Genomic DNA, 16,838 nt, shown 5'->3' on the forward strand with positions numbered 1-16,838 from the left:
AAATATAATCAATTTAATAATTATAATATTTATATAATAAAAATAATATGTATTAAGCCTTAAATATCACTGGCTTAAAAGTTCTTCTCTTTGACAATCTAATATATCAAATACATTACAAGTATTTATCAGATTGAATAATATTTTGAAACAAGCAGTCCATTACAATGCATTTTGATTCATTGTCAAAGTGGTACTAAGCTTATATCGGCAAGATGGCATAATATACATAGCAGCAGATATATTATTTGTGACTTGTAAACCTCTTTCAGTTCATTTGAACAAAATCAATAATCTGCTGCTTTAAATGGATCATACATATCACCTTAAAAAATAATCTGCTAAAAATCTAGCGGCTAAGTTCATTGACAGATCATTGTCGCGCATTATGTTCAGTTTCTAACAAACATTCACGTACTAGAATCCTTGCATGCTGTATACCCATTTTCAGGCGTTCCGCGGCACTACGACTTCCTGCATACGAGAGGCGAATGTCTCTACCAAGTTCTTCGATAATAACCAGTAATTGGGCATATTTACCCTGGCCAGGCACAGACGGAAAGTTTATCGTACTAGATGGGCTAGCCTGTGCTACTTGAACAGTTTGAACATTTTGCAAATTCCTTGGGTTTGGCACAGTAATCACAGGTTCAGGAATTCTTGGAATTTCAGCAACTTTTGGTGGAGGAGGCGGAGGTGGTGGATCATTTAATTTTGTTATTGTTATTTCATTGAGCTTAGCTAACTCTGTTAATTTGGCCATTTCAGCTATCTTCGAGTACTCCGGTATTTTGGCTATATCATTTTGTATGTTAGCCATTTTTATCATTTCATTCATTTTAGTTTTTTCGTTCATCTTAGCTATTTCCTTAGCCATTTCATTAATTTGTGCGATCTCATTGAGTTTCGTTAAGTCATTATTGTATTTAGCCATCTCTGACATTTTAACCATTTCATTTAACTTGGCTATTTCGTTCATTCTTTGTGCCTCATTTATTTTTACCATTTGAGACATTTTAATCATTTCATTCATCTTGGCTATTTCATTTATCTTTGTAATGTCATTGTACTTAGCCATTTCAGACAATTTAACCATTTCGTTCATTTTGGCTATTTCTTGCATTTTTACATACTCCGTTGCTTTGGCGTATTCCGCCATCTTCTCCATCTCGTATCTCTTGGCCATATCTTGAGACATTTTGTTTAATTCAGTCATTTTACTAAATTCAGCAAGTTGAGCCATCTGTACTATATGTTCGGGAACTTTACCTCTCTCCATCATTTGTTTCAATTCGGCAGATATTTTGTTCATATTCATTTCAGACATTTGAGCAATAGTCGCTGCATCTGGCATTTTAGAGAGTTCAGCGATCTTAGATATTTCTCTAGCTAGATTTTCATCAAGACAACGCTTCTTCTTAGCACGATGCCTGGCCATTCTCTGAGCTTCTTGCATTCTCCTCAACGCAGCTTGTTCTTCGGTTTCTTTAGCTCTGGCGTTCTTCATTCTTTCAGCCGATGTATATAATCTCAAAGCACGTTCCTCTGCTGTTTCAGACATTAGTTTTTGTCGTCTATACTCTCGCATTTCCCTTACCTTTCTAAGGTAAGATTTTTTCTTGGCTTTGGGCATAACACGCAATTATGCAAATAACAAACATCGTTATTAATATAATTTGTCATCTTTACAAAATTTAGAAAAACAATTTTTAAGAAAATATATATTAGACATATACGTCCAGTCAATTACACTGTGTAACTTCCTTTTTATTTGTTGCTATATCCCAGACTGCTGTAGACACCTTTATGTCCAATAATAAGATAGAACTGCAGTATCTCTGAATATGATATTTATCCTGAAAACAAAAATTCACTTCGTTTTATTATCAAATGTATTAAACGTAATCGATATTATTATGTCAAATTAATCTATACAAATAAATATCATACATTAAATTACTTTTATATTCGTAATATCGTTTAAAATTCAACTATCATAAACAATAGAATCGATAACTGCGTTTAAAAAATAATATCCTCGATATAAAAATCTTATCAAATAAGATGACGCGCACATTAAGAACGCCAGCGATCCTTTAAGAAAAGGGTAAGAGCGTTAGTAGGATTCCTTCTTGTCTGTAGAAACGTAAAAGAAAAAAGAAAAAAAAAAAACAAGAGAGAAAGAGGAAGAAAAAAAAATAATAAGAAAGAAATAAAATAGTAGCCCGGCGTTTTTAAATGTATAATTATAAAAATGCGTCAAACGAAATGCGCGGGCGCGCGCGAGCGCAAGCGACAGGTGTAAAATTAGGGTTGCAAGCACGTGCGTAAAAAAGCATCGGTAAATGAGATTTTCGAAATGCTCGGGCGGGCGCGCGCACGCCGCGACACGCGTTTATATGCCGTATTCGTGACCGTAGTCGAGTAGAATAGTAGTGTAGTAGTAGTGTGGTGGCGTGCGTGCGTGCGTATATGTGTGTGTCGCGTCTCCGAAAATTCGAAAGAAGAGCGTCGTCGAGTCAAGTATAAAATGCGCATGCGCATCCGAGTTAAGAAACGCCGTCTTCTCTGGAATGTTCACAATCACAACAATGGCGGACGCAATTCGGTGAATCCACGTAAACGTAGGAAGAACCCACCGTTTGTTAATACCGGCACGCGCACGTGTCTCGTTTCACAATCGTACAATCCTTCAGACACACGGAATCTGTCTATATCGGCCAAATGAAAATCGATTTTACTTTTCTCAAGATATTCTGTAGACAAACGCACAAAAGGAAATATCGGTCTACATGTAAGATTTTCGTTCGGGGCCACTTTAAGGGGCCAAGCGGGGTCGCCGATAGGCTGCGTGTGACGTGGTTGCGTTTATTGACCATAACCCCTTCCTACCTCTCCGTCTGCAACTTCACGACGGACAGGTGTACGACCGAAGAGAGTAAGAGAGATAAAGGGAGACAGAGAGAGTTACAGACACAGGGAGAAGTGAGAAAGATAGAGGGAGAGAAAGAGAGAGAGACCGGGAAACTATTGACCGGCCACCGGCCGCGTCTTAAAATGCACGAAGACGTTCGCCGGACGACCACTAGGAGGACGGCGCCTTTTTTCTTTTTCTATTCTTTTCTTTTCCTCCCACTCCTTCTTTCTTTTCTTCTTATCCTTTTTTCTTTCTCTCTCTCTTTCTTATTCTATTTTCTTCTTATTGCTTTTTCAACGAACGATCGACCCACGAGGAAGCCCCCCCGACTGTTTCTTCTCTCCACTTACTTTGATTTTCTCCTTTGATATTTCCTGGTCCCAGACGCTCTATCTTATCCCTCAAGAGTTCCAAGGTCGTTACTCTTCCTTTAAGAAACGACAAAGTTTTGACATTAAGACGCATAATTTTCGTATACCTGTATTTAAGAATTTATAGGTTATGATTATAATCAAAATAGTTTTTATTTCGTTCAGAATATATAACTTCTTATTTACAATAAATTATTTCACTTAATTTTGTTTAGATTTTTGTTTAGAAGTTTTAACTACATTAATATATATAATAAAATTCGTTATACAATTCATTATTAACAATATTTTATAATTAGTGCATTTAAATTTTGAAACAAGGCCATATACGTGTAACAGATTTATATCTATTTTTTTTTATTTTTATTCAGAGTTTGATAGAAGAATATGAAAGACTTTTGAACATTTCATGTGTGTATGTTATGAATTTAGTTAATATTTATTTTATTTATAATACTTTCTTTTTATATAAAAAAGATTTAATTTAAATTATGAATTTTTTATTGGAGCAGTATTATGATTTTCATTTGTATTCGTTTTTTTTTATATTTGAAATTTCCCGCTTTGAAACGTCGTTGAAGCAATCATTATAATGGCGGATATGTAGTGATAACGTTTTTAGGAAATAAGGTTATGACTTACGTATAGATTGTGATAAAAACGATTTATTTATTGTATTACTTACTTCAAACAAGTGCCAAGTAAATATACACGATATAAGAATAAATTTAATAAACTTAAATAATTGTTAGCAATAAAAAAATGATATTAAATGTCGAACTATCGATACAATATGTTTGGCAATAGACAATCTTATTTAACTGGTATAGTTCGGCAAAAAAATACCAAGTAATTGGAGTTTATTGTAGATTGGAGAGAGATAGATTCTTCCACTTTACGTAGGTAGCGTTGCTTCAAGGTCATTTGTTCCCGAAATAACTTAGTACGACTAATCAAAGTTAATGTAACTCTAAATTTGTTTATATTTTTTATTATTCGGTTTTACAAATTAAAGGTTAACTTCCTTTTAATTCGTTTATTTAAGATATTTTTATTGATTTTTTTCTTTTTATTTCTCAATTGTTTTCAAATATATTTATTATCTTTTTCTTTTAAATAAATATATTGTTTTCTTACGAATATATGCATAATTGCATACGAATAATAAATTGAACGGTTTATTGTATATATAATAATTCGTATTTATAATGTTTATTTTTATTAAGTAATATCATCTCTGTTTGCAATTTATTATAATTTATAAATATATGCAATATAAAAATTTCTTGTGCAATTTAAAAAAAAAACAAACTGTACATATATATACAGGATGATGTATGTAATATACAGGGTGTTTAAGATTTTTTGTACAAAAATTGTGAGCGTATTTTAAGTTCAAAAATAAAAAAAACAATGTTATATAAACACAAGTCATTTAAAGCTTTATTCAAAAGTTATAATATAAATTATAAACTGTTTAAATATGCAGTTCAAAATGTTGCTCACCTATGCAAATACAAGTTTGACACCGCTGTAGATGCTGTTTATGATATTGCAAATTTTTTGTCAATTTCTATTCATTTCTGCAACTAAATAACATTTTTTCTTATTTTTTAGTATAGAATATGCTCACACATTTGTACAAAATAGCTCAAACACTCTATCACTCTCTCTCTCATTTTCTCTCTCTCTCTCTCTATATATATATATATATATATATAGAGATATAAATATAAATATTTTTCGTTTCAGATAGATTCATCATCAGTACAACAAAAAAAGGGAAATAAATTAAAGTACTTTTCTACATTTGCATATATAAATGAAGTATGTATATCCCGCAGCTCGAATATTATTTTCTTTTGTTATTGGTTATTATCCCAGTGTATCTATTTTTTAAGTTATGGTCATGGCTCGGCTGGGAATTATTTGTTAACAATTAAATCTTACTTAGCATATATATATGTACTTTGAGCGAATCATTTATTTTTATATGCTCTATATAGATTGCTTATTGATGCCATTTTGATAAAACTAATATAAACCTCGTAAAAGGTATGTTTGTACTTTTTCTAAACAAAAAAATCTTTTGGAATAAATTATCTTGAGTACCCATTCAAGAATAATTTTGTCGTTTGATCAAGTAAAAATTGTTTATCAATTATCTTTAAATTAAATTTGGTCATAAATTAAAAGTTCATCCAATCCCATTTTTCCTGTATGTTTCCATATTCTATATTTGGCAATATCCTTTCGAGTAATCATTCCAATTACCTGTGGTATTAATATAATTAACATTATTATCTAGTTTAGATTAACTTCTTGCATTATAATTTAATGCGCAGAACTATATGCCGAAGTCTGTGCTGTATTTTGTGCTTCTTATGTTTTGAACGTAAAACGAATCACGAGTCTCACACATTATTATAATGCAAGGGATTAAGCTATGGCAATTAGTGCATATGATTTATAATATCACATACCTCATTCACGTCATTTAAAACAGGTAAATGGCGAAGACCTAAAGCTCTAAAAAGTCTAAAAATTCGTGGCAATGAAGAAGACTGAAAAAGATCATTATTTTTAGATAGAATATTATTTTATCTAAAATATATATTATTAGAAAAAAAATAAATATATATATACTAACATGTTTTACTGCATATGGAGAAGGATTCATGAATGGTCTTAAATCTAATGTATATGTTTTTTCTTCTTCTGTTATTTTTACATCTTGGACAGCTGGATATCGTGGATAATCATGACGAAAAAGTTTTATATTCATAGATGATTCCCATGTTTCTGAGTATTCATTAAATATTTTGTTTTGTAAAAGTGCTATTAATTGAGAACGTAACACTAGTCCACGAAATCGACCATAAGATTCTATATAGGCCTGACAACATTTAAAATAATATTAGAAACATAATATCTACCAAATAGGAATTATAGAATTATTTGAAAATATATTTATAAAAAACAAAGAACGATAAATTCAAACATTACCTGATCGCTACTTGGAGGATCTATCACAGGAAATCCATTGTATGTAACAGATTTTAAAAGTTCTAAAATATGTCCTACATTTTCAACAGTTTTCAAAGTTGTTACAGGATGATTCATAATTTCACTAGCATATATATTATTTGACAATGGTGGTGCTTCCCAAGGTAATAATGGTATTCCTGCCATTTGTATATGAATGTCGTAAATGCCCTGTTGAATAATCATTATTAGATACTTGTAATTATATTTTGTTTTGTTATGGTTTGAATTGTTCTTTGATCCTTTTGACTAATTCAGTTTCCTTATCTTTATTCATGTGACAATCTCGTCAATCTGATCTATGATTAACACCCAATATCTTATCACATACTAATATTTTTCTACTAATATTCATTGTTATGATTACCTATTATAAAAATGTATTTATTTTTTGACGAAGAAGAAATAATTTATTGCTATTGTAATTCTATGTTAGAGTATATTTATGTTTTTACTGCTTTGTGATTTTCCTTTGTGGATAATGGGTAGAAAAGTCTTTAAGTAGGAAAAATATAGCAATATAGTTACGTAAATTTACAGTAACAGTCAACATTACACACACAAAACTACAGATATAATGGGACTGAGAATTTGATGTTTGCGAGAGGATATAAGAGTGGGAGGGTAAAGGGAATTGACCTTTAAATCTTCTGATTGAACCCATAATATTTGGCTTGACTAATAAGTAACGTCGGAATTTTCAATGATTTGTATTAAATAAATCAGTATAATTTATTCTAGTATTTCTTAATAGTATACTATTTTGGATTAGAGTTAATAAATATATGCCAAAATTTACAAAACATTGACAATGTCGACAATGCTTATTAGATTAATTTCCCTCCCCCTAAATGTTCTACAATTATTAAATTAAATTTAAAATTATTTACCTCGTTAAAAAAATCACCGACCCACTTCGCCGAAATAAGAACTATTATCACGGGCAAACCAAAAGATATTCCTTGAGTTGCTTCAATCAAAATTGCAGTTAAACTGATTGTCATTCTAACGGTTCCACCCAATTGTGCAGCAGCACCTAGCAAAGCATATTTTCCAAGATCTAATTCTACCTATTGCAGATATAATAAATATTCATTAGAGATGAATGCTATAAGGTCACAGTACGTACTCCAAAATTCTTTGAATTTTTTTCTTACAGAATCTGGACATATTTTGGATAATGCTGATCCAATAAGTCTACCCCAGGCAGAACCAATTAAAAGCGATGGAATAAAAAGTCCACTGGACATAGATAATCCAAATGTAAAAACAGCTAGGATAAAATAAAGTATAATAAAAATAGCCAAGGTAATATCATTGTGGGAACCTATGAAAAAAGAAAGAATATAAATATTCTAGTATTCCAAAAGTTAATTATAAAATATGTTATATTGTTATGATGTACCTTTAGGGTCATGAAATAAAGATCTCACACTACTTTCTGGTGTTTGAAACCATAATGCAGCAACTGCACTGTATTCTCCTTCCTTGCAATACATCTGAATAGGAAACCTTGTAGGATCTTGCCCAATGGGTTTACAATCATCGAGAAAATATATCATCAAAAATCCCATCGTTGCGCTCATTATTGCTACTGCAAGAGCTTCTATTACTTTCAACCATTTTTGTGTTATATATTTTAACCGAAAACATGTAATTTTGTAATTAATATGATTCCATAAAGCACCGAGAATACCACCAATTATTCCAACTATCATGAATAATGGAATTTCATAAACTTGGTACGGTAAGGACTCAAATTTTCCCAGATTTAGTAAACCTGGATAGGAAAGATCGCCAGGATGTCCATGGTAAGTACTAAGAATAATGTTCAGTGTGAAAGTGGTGATCATACTAGCAAAAAATGTTCTCCATGTTAGACTTTGATTAAAGAAGCTAGTACCTTCTTCGATACTAAATAAAACTCCACCTAAAATATTGATCTATAAATAAAAATTTACACTGGTATTTGTAAGCCTATATTTACATGCAGATATATTATTCTAGAAAATATTTTAAACCTATGGGTGCACCAAAAGCAGCAGATACACCACTGGCTGCTCCACCAGATACAAAATCTCTTTTTTCGTGATCTTCTCTGAAATACTTGAAGATTCCTAAATCTTTTTTAAATGTTGTACTTTTCCCTTGAGATATTCCAGCAGCAACTACCGCTCCTGAGTGTATCATTGGTCCTTCCTTTTTTATTAATATAAAATAACCAATGTAATGGTAAATGTTTACTTATAATTATTGCCAAAAGAATTCATTGATATTACTTTTCCTCCTGCTAATCCACCAACTACAGTGCAAATGACACCAATCGTTTTAACAGCTAATGTTTTAATTCGTACTACTCGAGGCACTTTAATTCCATTTAAATAACATTTAACTTGTGGAATGCCGCTACCAGCTGCAACAGGTTCAATGTAGGACACTAAAATAGCGCCTATCAATACTGGTATTAAATTAGAAGTTAACCATAATAAATATGGTAGCCATAAGCAATTATTAACTACACAATGATCTACATCTGTTATCATATGTTAAGAAAAATTTATCTTTGTATTGATACACAGCTTATAAAAAAAAAAAATATAGAAAAATTTGAATAATTAAGGATACAAGTTTTTAAATATCCATATTTTATATTGGATAATTGTTCTATTGAAATATCTACAAAACATGCTATCAAAGCAGTACAAATTCCTATTAACAAAAAGATGAACCATCTTGCAAAATTCTTTTTAACAACAAATTTGTAACCCTTCTTCCTTTCCTCGTCCTGAAAGAGATAGTTTTCACAAGGGTCATAATCGAGACTCTAGATTAAAGAAAAAAGATAAGAATCAATTATTGCTTAAAACTATATAACAAATTTTTTGGAGATATGAAAAATTACTTCATAATTAGTTGAAAGAAAATTAGTAGCTCCTGGCTCTATATCTCCGTTATAAATCTTTCTTGATTGTCGATTAATAAGACTTTCCATAAGATTGGATGAAGGAATGACATTGTGTATAATATTCTGTTAAATAAAAAAAGGACAAAATTTTTAATGATATAACAAGCATTAATATTCAAACAATTAAATAATTATTCTACCGTACAATTTTATTATTTTTCATAAATCTAACATTTTACCAATTAAAAAATAACAATAAATAAAACGATATACAAGAATACAGAAAGCAATTACATCGATAGCGCATAAAAATGATTTATTATTATGCTCAAAAATGAAGGCAAAAAAGGCAATGATAAATTGTACAAATTTATCTCCTCTTTCAAGACTTCCGTAGATGTTATTTGTAAACAAATTTAAAAAGAATTAATATTGAATACGAGATAAGATTAAGATAATTATTATCAAACAAAAAGAATAAAATTTGATCCAAAATAAATAAAAGAAATTGATCATTGGAATGAAAATAACACACAACTTGTTTTTTTTTATATTTAATAAGTTTAATCTTACCCGAAATCTAACACTAATATCTTGATTTGAGTAAGAAGGAAAATTATTTCGTGGTTTTAATAATCTTTCCTCGACGTCGTTACTTCCGCAAATATCAATTTGATCTAGATTACTGCTGCTGTTGTTTATTCCAATGTTATTGTCAGTTATTGTTGGACTATCCGTCATTTTATATTGTATATTAAATAATCTTTTCAAAACACCCGCTTTATTTGCTGCTATTAATGTTACAATTTCATAATTTTGATTACTTTTTATTTATTGTTTATAAAAAAAGTTAATGTTAATTAAGTAAAAAGTAACCTCACAACGAGTACAATATTAAAGACACGGTTTCAAATGATATACTGACTGGTACTAAACATAAGTAATATAGAGATAATGCTTTATTCATAATACATATGTATATGTCACGTGATTCTACGTAATACTGAATCATCTGTTCACACTAGCCCGGAAGTATAACCTTACTTTCTTATCGTTAGAATGAGAATGAGAACGAGAGAAGAAAAGAGAGATAAGATACGCATGCGTCAGCAATTAGATTATTGTTGAAGGGGCAGTAATTATTGTATATTGGAAAAGGAAAAAAGAGGGAAAGAATGATTCTTTTGTATTATATTTATACATATATACTTACGTCGAGTGAATTAGGCGATAGACGGCCACCAATCTGTATTCGCCGTATATTGTATTCTTTTTATTGTTTTTGGTAGCCATGTTTTAATAGAAGCCATCTTGTTTTTTTGGATCTTATCACGTAATTAATATTTATATATTTATTTTAATTTCAAATATAGTTTATATATTTATATTTAATACGTATATATACATATACATATGAATCTAATTTGTCTGTATATATTTTTTGATTATTTATGTAGGTTAAATTATTTTTAATGATTAATTAATTGAATACTTGATAATATAAGAGTTGATAATTTTCATATCTTTTTTTTGCACATTTTTTTCTCTTATTCATGACTGAAACGTATCATTGTTACGTTATTATGATATATATATGGATGTGTATATGTATGTATACTTATGACTCGGCTACAATCAATGTTTTAATACTATTAAAAGAAATATTTACAACTTTTAACGTAATTTTTTTTTCAGTGCGATAAATTGTATGTTTATGCTTTGAACGAAAAGAGTTTATACATGATTAATTTAACTTTGTTTTTTCTACAATTACATTTATTTTAAATCTAATTTTTATTCACATTTATTAAAATACTAAAGATATATATTAAACTTGTAGTATAATTTATACTAGTTTAACTATACACTATGCTAAGTATAATTATATTTAACACACAAAATATAAATAATAATTAATTTTGTGATAAAATTATATATATGTATAGATTTTTTTTAAATATATAATCACATATGAGCGTAACTTAAAAGTTACACGTTTTAATAGAAAAATATTAAAAAAATAAAAGTCAGGCTTTGTTCGACTTTTTTAGATTTCAAATTTTTTGTGACGTTGCATTTCGTATTTCGCAATAAAGGGTGAAAAGAGTATGAAGACTTTCCAGTCTGTAACCATCATGTGAAGGAATGTCGAGTAGATGGCAGACAATATCAACGAGACGCGATAATTCGCAATCGAGTGTGGTAAAATCGAGTGGCGCCTCGTTCAATTGATCTTCAACATCCGGCGGCCATTGTTGCATCAACGTGTCGATATCAGGCATTGCTTTAGTCAACTGTACAGCAGGCGGATGTTTACTTCGATGAAGTTGATTCATATCCTCGATCCATTTCTCTATAGCCTTAACATTTTTTTCCGCATCTTCGACTCTTTTTATCACTGCTTGCCTAGGTGCACTAGCACTTTTGCAATGGGTTCTTAATTGTAAATGTAATACAGCTGGGTCGGATTGTTCCGTACATGGTTCGTCTAATACAGCAAGACCTATTTTATCTTCAACACCGTCTGGTCTAGGGATTTTTATGAAGGCATCTATATCACCGACCGCTGGTATATAGTCGGGAATAAATGGCACCAACTTATAATTCAATTCTATCTTTTGTGGAGTGTACCTGAGCGTTTAGGAAAGAAAAATATTTTTAATTCTTATTTTATATTGTATAATTTTTGTCTTATAGTTTAAAGAAGAAATTCTAACCTAGAAATATTCTGAAAGAGTTCCTTCAACTCGGTTGATACGTTGAGATCTTCGAATTCCTTTGGATCGTACATTTCCATTTGTTTGGAAATACTTGATCCTTGGATATCATCATCGTCTGTTTCTTCGCTGTCTGATGGATCGCTACCGATCACTAATGATTTACTAAATCTCTCCTGATCAGGGTACCTTTAATTAGAATCATATTTTGAAAATTTTATATTCTCTAAATATATTAACACTCTAAAATGTCTTATTGATCTATTTTTGTATTTTTTTCTCATAAGATTAATTAATAGTTTACATTGAAAAGTTAACGTTTATTAAGTATAAATTATACTATTATGAGTTATATTTAATATTTATAGTTAAACTACTATTAATTATATTGTGATTTTTATATTACATATAATTTATTTTTTAGATATGAATAAACATTAGATTTCAAGTATTATAAGTTAGGTGTTACCTTCGAAATTCGCGCCTTTCTCGGGGTGAGTTAACCTCCAAAATATCAGGGACGTCGTTTGTAAAATTTCTTCGACCTCTTCTCGAACTCGGTGGCCTTGGATAATTAACTGGACTTTTAATTTCTTCTGCATTACGAACTTCGATGCTTTCGTCAAATTTACTGAAGGGGGAGATATCTCGTGTTTCTTCATCCTCTTCTTCGCTACTGTCCTTGACGTCCATTGTTTTTTTGATAACGATCGTTAACGAGTAGAAATTACTTTAATTGCCATTACACATAATATTACTAATTATTATCTTTTTTATATGATTACTTATAATTATCATAATTCAAATATTACTAGAAGTACTTTGACGAAACACTATACGCATTTATTGTCGAATGAAGAAAGACTTTCTATTTGTTTTGTATTCCGTTGCCATGGTTTTTACATGTGATCGATTATAATTCACTTAATGATAATATTTTATCTACTGAGTATTTACTTAAAATCATTGAATAATTATCTTTCATTTTCATAATATTAACATTATCAATAATTATATGCTGTAAATTAAATAAATATCCATCTATCTAAAACCTGTTTGAACAATTGCAAAAAATTATAAATAAAAAAGTTGAAGAATTAAACAATTCTTTTTGTTAATAAATAAAGAATGTTTATTAAAAACTTTTAATAAATAAAATGATTAATTTTTATTTTTAATAATATTTATGTTTATCGAGTTTAATAAAATGTCTGATATCTCAGTAAAGTAGATATCACATAAAAAAGAAATGCATGAAATCAAAAAGATCATGTAATCTTACTTTCAGTCTCGACTCTAACCAATTTTATGACTTATCATGTATAGTCTACGCACACTTGATTAGAATTCATGACGCATCTGGAATTCCCTTTCGCATATGTACTCAAACATATATTTAGTAAATATAGATACAAGAGTTTAAATGTACCAATCGTATTTCTCTTTCTCTCCTAATCTTTCTAAATATTATCCGAAAATATAATGATTTTCTCACTTATGATTAAAAAGTTTTAACTTATTATCTGCCTTCAATGTTACGTCTCGTATCGTGTTATTTGACGAATGACATATAATTGGCGTATGACTTGCAATATTTGATTTACAGATAGGTATGATACACTTTATTTGTTTACGTAATTTTTTATTTTTAGAATAAATTGATATAACGCAGAGATTTTTTTTTTATAGATACACATTTTCATTCGCATTCTTTTTTTTTTATTTATTTGATTATTTATGATTATTTTCTTTTATAAAAGGACAACCGGAAACAACAGAAACGGGTATCCTAATATCAAGGAAGTTATATATTTAACATAATTTATGAAACGCAAACAATAAAAATTACCGTATTATAGAATCTTTTATTTTCTTCAAATTAAATCTGATAAATGATTTATATAAATAATGTTTCTTTTTTATGGGCTATGTAGACATGACGGTTCTAGTCTTTAAACATTTGTAATAATGGCGGATTTTAAGTCTGATCAAATGTACTTCTGTACTTCCTGTAAATAGCCATAAAAAAGAAAAAAAAAAATTTTGAAGTTTCATAGTTATTCAGTCAACCGGGCTTAAATAAATGAGGAAAGATCAAGTGCAACTGATACAACTGTATTCCGGTTTGACGAAAGGTATTTACATATTTATATACACACATACATACATATGTATATGTACACACATATATTTAAATAGATAAAACAAACGTATATTAGGACTGTCGGTTACGGTAAATAAAATTCGTCTATACCCCCCACGTGTTTGTTGCATGATCATTCTCATTTTATCGTTAACAATTGTTTGCGTATGGAATTTCTCATAAAACTTGTTCGTGGCTTTTTTTGCAGACTAAAAAAATCATTTAACGTTTAATTCGTCAATGTAATAAAACCGACAAGGCTCGCATGGGTTCAGATCAAATAAGGATCTATTAGGACCAATGTTACGTAATTGTCTTATCTTGTTTATTATCAACCGTACGATAATGCATATATTATATGGTTGTGTGTATTCAGAAAAAAGAAAAAATAGAAGCCAAAAAAAAATACGTCGAAGAAGAAAAATATTTTCGTTATTATGTTAAAAATAATTGTTTTAGGTAATAGATACATCTTCTAAATGAATATTTGTCTTATTTTAAGATTTAAATGTCTAGATAATTATACGTTTATATGTTTTCACGTTGAATAAATTATTCAAAGATCGATGATTCATTGATAATAATCTTTTAAATTTAATACTTCTTTTCTATGATCATTTCTTCGTTTATGTATAAATGTATATATGTATGTATGTATGAGTGTTTTATGTGTAGGTAGTTACATATGTTTAATTAATGAGCATAATTTCACAATATACACACATACATATATATATATATATATATATAATGTATTAAATATACAGATATATGTTTTTATATATACATATATGTTCAATTCATGAAAACAGTTTGTTTCACGAGCTATAGATTAAACTAGTTCCAGTCAGATATGGCCGGTTCACCGGTTTACTTTCACCCGCGTAAATACTCTCTCATCCCTTCAATGTGTCTCTTCGAGGTCGATCATGCAACTTGATCATCGTCATTTTGATTACGAATACGCTGCAACATGTTTTATGCTGTCATTGAAGTCACTCTTATGGATATAGTCTATTACTTCTTATACATCTATCTTTATATTCTTTATTTCTATTTCTAATTTTGAAAAACATGTCTATTATATCTTTTTAATTTTTTTTTCTTATATAACGAAATTATTATAAGTGATCTTGATTGCATTCATTTATATGGGATAGGAGGAAAAATAAAAATGAATATTGTTGAAAATGTTATTCAAAATTATAGGATTTTGTTATTGTAATATATAGATTTATATAATAGTTTTGTTTGCGTTCCGTGTATTATCATAATAATATTACTATTTCATAAAAATAATGATATATTAGAATATTATATATATAATTGGAGTTAAAATTATATTTACATATTTTGTAGATTTATTATTTATTTTATTATCTAATTTATTTTGTGTGTGCATTATTGATTTTTATATTTTCATTATTATTTCTTTATTTATTTATATTTATTTACTTAGTGTGGATTAAAAATTTTTGGTGAGTATCTCAAGTAATGTTTTTTCTCCTGTTTCCTTTATGTCCCCTTTCGCCACTAAGAAACTTTGACCAATTAGAATGCAACCCAAGTTCGAAAGTATTCCCCTAGCTCTTCGCCTAAAGAATGTCTTGCCCCAAGGACTGGAACCGTTTACGGTTCCGACAAATTTTTCTTAGAAGTCCACTGATGTTGGACCAGTCATCTCTGTTTATACCGGCTCATTGATATGATTGGCTACAAATAAAAGAAAGAAGATTCTGAAATAATTTCCGTTCTGCCAGTCTGGATATAATAATCATCCTGATCTTTTTTTCACTTGCACTATTATATTATTACAAATTATTATCCTTTCTAGAATAAAATTACAAGAAATACAAATTTAATTCCATCGTTTATATTCGTTTTATATAAATTATTAATTACTTATGTAAAATAATATATAAATATCTTTTAATTATTATTATTATAAACAAAATTTATGTTGTACTGGAGAAATGAGTAGGGAAAGTTAATGAAAAAAATTATTATATTAATTATTTACAAAATTGATTAATTTCGATTTACGAATAGATGCATTTAATATTATTAAAAATAAAAATAAATACACACACATACACAATGTAGGCCAAAAGTCTCTAAATGATTTTAAAAATCAATTATTCTTTTCCGAGACTTTTTAGGCAAATTTTTGTTTGTTAGATCGCAAAATGACAATCTTAGGTATCTATATCGATAAATAATACATTGCACACTTCGTCAATTCTATTTAAACTATTCAAGTTCTACAGTTTTTTATAATATGACTAAGAAGGATTAAACAGATTCCTTTTTTTATCGGTCGATCAACCTGTTTCTCTCTTAGAGTTGAACAATCTAAGAGCATACAACGACGAGTCACGAAATTATTGACATACCAGAGAGTATACAGGAATATAAAAAATAAAAAAATTAAATAAACTGACACAACAAAATCATTTACTTTAAGGGATTTGATAATTTATTGTTAGACTCTCTCGAGAGATGGGTATATTCTACAAAAAATTCTATAAACTCTATAAACTATAACTCTATAAATTCTATAAACTATATAAAATAAGTTAGGAAATATTTTTATTTCGTGGAACACATACGGTTAAATATTTCAAGATATCTTCATTAAATTTTTTTGACATAAATATTATAATATATTAAGAAATGACGGCGCGCTGAATTAATTTCCATGGAAATCCCCCGTACGAAATGCGCGCAACTGGTCGCGTAT

General features: G+C 29.1%; 3 protein-coding genes and 1 long non-coding RNA gene across 13 annotated transcripts; 1 reads left to right on the forward strand and 3 right to left on the reverse strand.

Annotated features, from left to right (window-relative positions):
- Window positions 1–42: 42 nt before the first annotated feature.
- On the reverse strand, window positions 43–4,053 carry LOC106790888 (IgA FC receptor-like). 4 transcript variants are annotated; one of them, XM_014756155.1, is made up of 3 exons: window positions 3,974–4,053; window positions 3,268–3,345; window positions 43–1,856 (listed from the first exon to the last, which is right to left on the reverse strand). In XM_014756155.1, the coding sequence occupies exon 3, from the start codon at window positions 1,631–1,633 to the stop codon at window positions 374–376; it is 1,260 nt and encodes a 419-aa protein (XP_014611641.1). In that variant the 5' UTR covers window positions 1,634–1,856; window positions 3,268–3,345; window positions 3,974–4,053; the 3' UTR covers window positions 43–373. The 4 variants fall into 4 exon arrangements, with proteins under 4 accessions (XP_014611641.1, XP_014611615.1, XP_014611631.1 ...); XM_014756129.1 differs by having other exon boundaries at window positions 2,640–3,345; XM_014756145.1 differs by lacking the exon at window positions 3,974–4,053 and having other exon boundaries at window positions 1,961–3,459.
- LOC106790907 lies at window positions 3,566–5,405 on the forward strand. Of its 2 annotated transcripts, none has more exons than XR_001382135.1 (2): window positions 3,566–4,187; window positions 5,041–5,405. It is a non-coding gene; the product is annotated as an uncharacterized LOC106790907 (long non-coding RNA). The 2 variants fall into 2 exon arrangements; XR_001382136.1 differs by having other exon boundaries at window positions 5,045–5,405.
- Window positions 5,120–10,541, reverse strand: LOC106790857 (H(+)/Cl(-) exchange transporter 7). Of its 6 annotated transcripts, none has more exons than XM_014756083.1 (13): window positions 10,452–10,534; window positions 9,812–10,029; window positions 9,236–9,361; window positions 8,959–9,157; window positions 8,613–8,866; window positions 8,355–8,532; window positions 7,739–8,263; window positions 7,491–7,660; window positions 7,224–7,403; window positions 6,295–6,504; window positions 5,939–6,184; window positions 5,772–5,852; window positions 5,123–5,562 (listed from the first exon to the last, which is right to left on the reverse strand). In XM_014756083.1, the coding sequence occupies exons 2-13, from the start codon at window positions 9,977–9,979 to the stop codon at window positions 5,461–5,463; spliced, it is 2,439 nt and encodes an 812-aa protein (XP_014611569.1). In that variant the 5' UTR covers window positions 9,980–10,029; window positions 10,452–10,534; the 3' UTR covers window positions 5,123–5,460. The 6 variants fall into 6 exon arrangements, with proteins under 6 accessions (XP_014611586.1, XP_014611595.1, XP_014611569.1 ...); XM_014756090.1 differs by lacking the exon at window positions 10,452–10,534 and adding an exon at window positions 10,115–10,308; XM_014756100.1 differs by lacking the exon at window positions 10,452–10,534 and having other exon boundaries at window positions 5,120–5,562; window positions 7,224–7,369; window positions 7,463–7,660; window positions 9,812–10,315.
- A 589-nt stretch (window positions 10,542–11,130) lies between these two features.
- On the reverse strand, window positions 11,131–12,648 carry LOC106790037 (intraflagellar transport protein 46 homolog). Its single transcript, XM_014754682.1, has 3 exons — window positions 12,425–12,648; window positions 11,956–12,144; window positions 11,131–11,869 (listed from the first exon to the last, which is right to left on the reverse strand). The coding sequence occupies exons 1-3, from the start codon at window positions 12,646–12,648 to the stop codon at window positions 11,293–11,295; spliced, it is 990 nt and encodes a 329-aa protein (XP_014610168.1). The 3' UTR covers window positions 11,131–11,292.
- Between the last annotated feature and the right edge of the window lie 4,190 nt (window positions 12,649–16,838).

This window comes from Polistes canadensis, unplaced genomic scaffold (genome assembly GCF_001313835.1).
Source record: "Polistes canadensis isolate GaletaPanama2010 unplaced genomic scaffold, ASM131383v1 scaffold_7, whole genome shotgun sequence".
Taxonomy (NCBI): Eukaryota; Metazoa; Arthropoda; class Insecta; order Hymenoptera; family Vespidae; genus Polistes; species Polistes canadensis.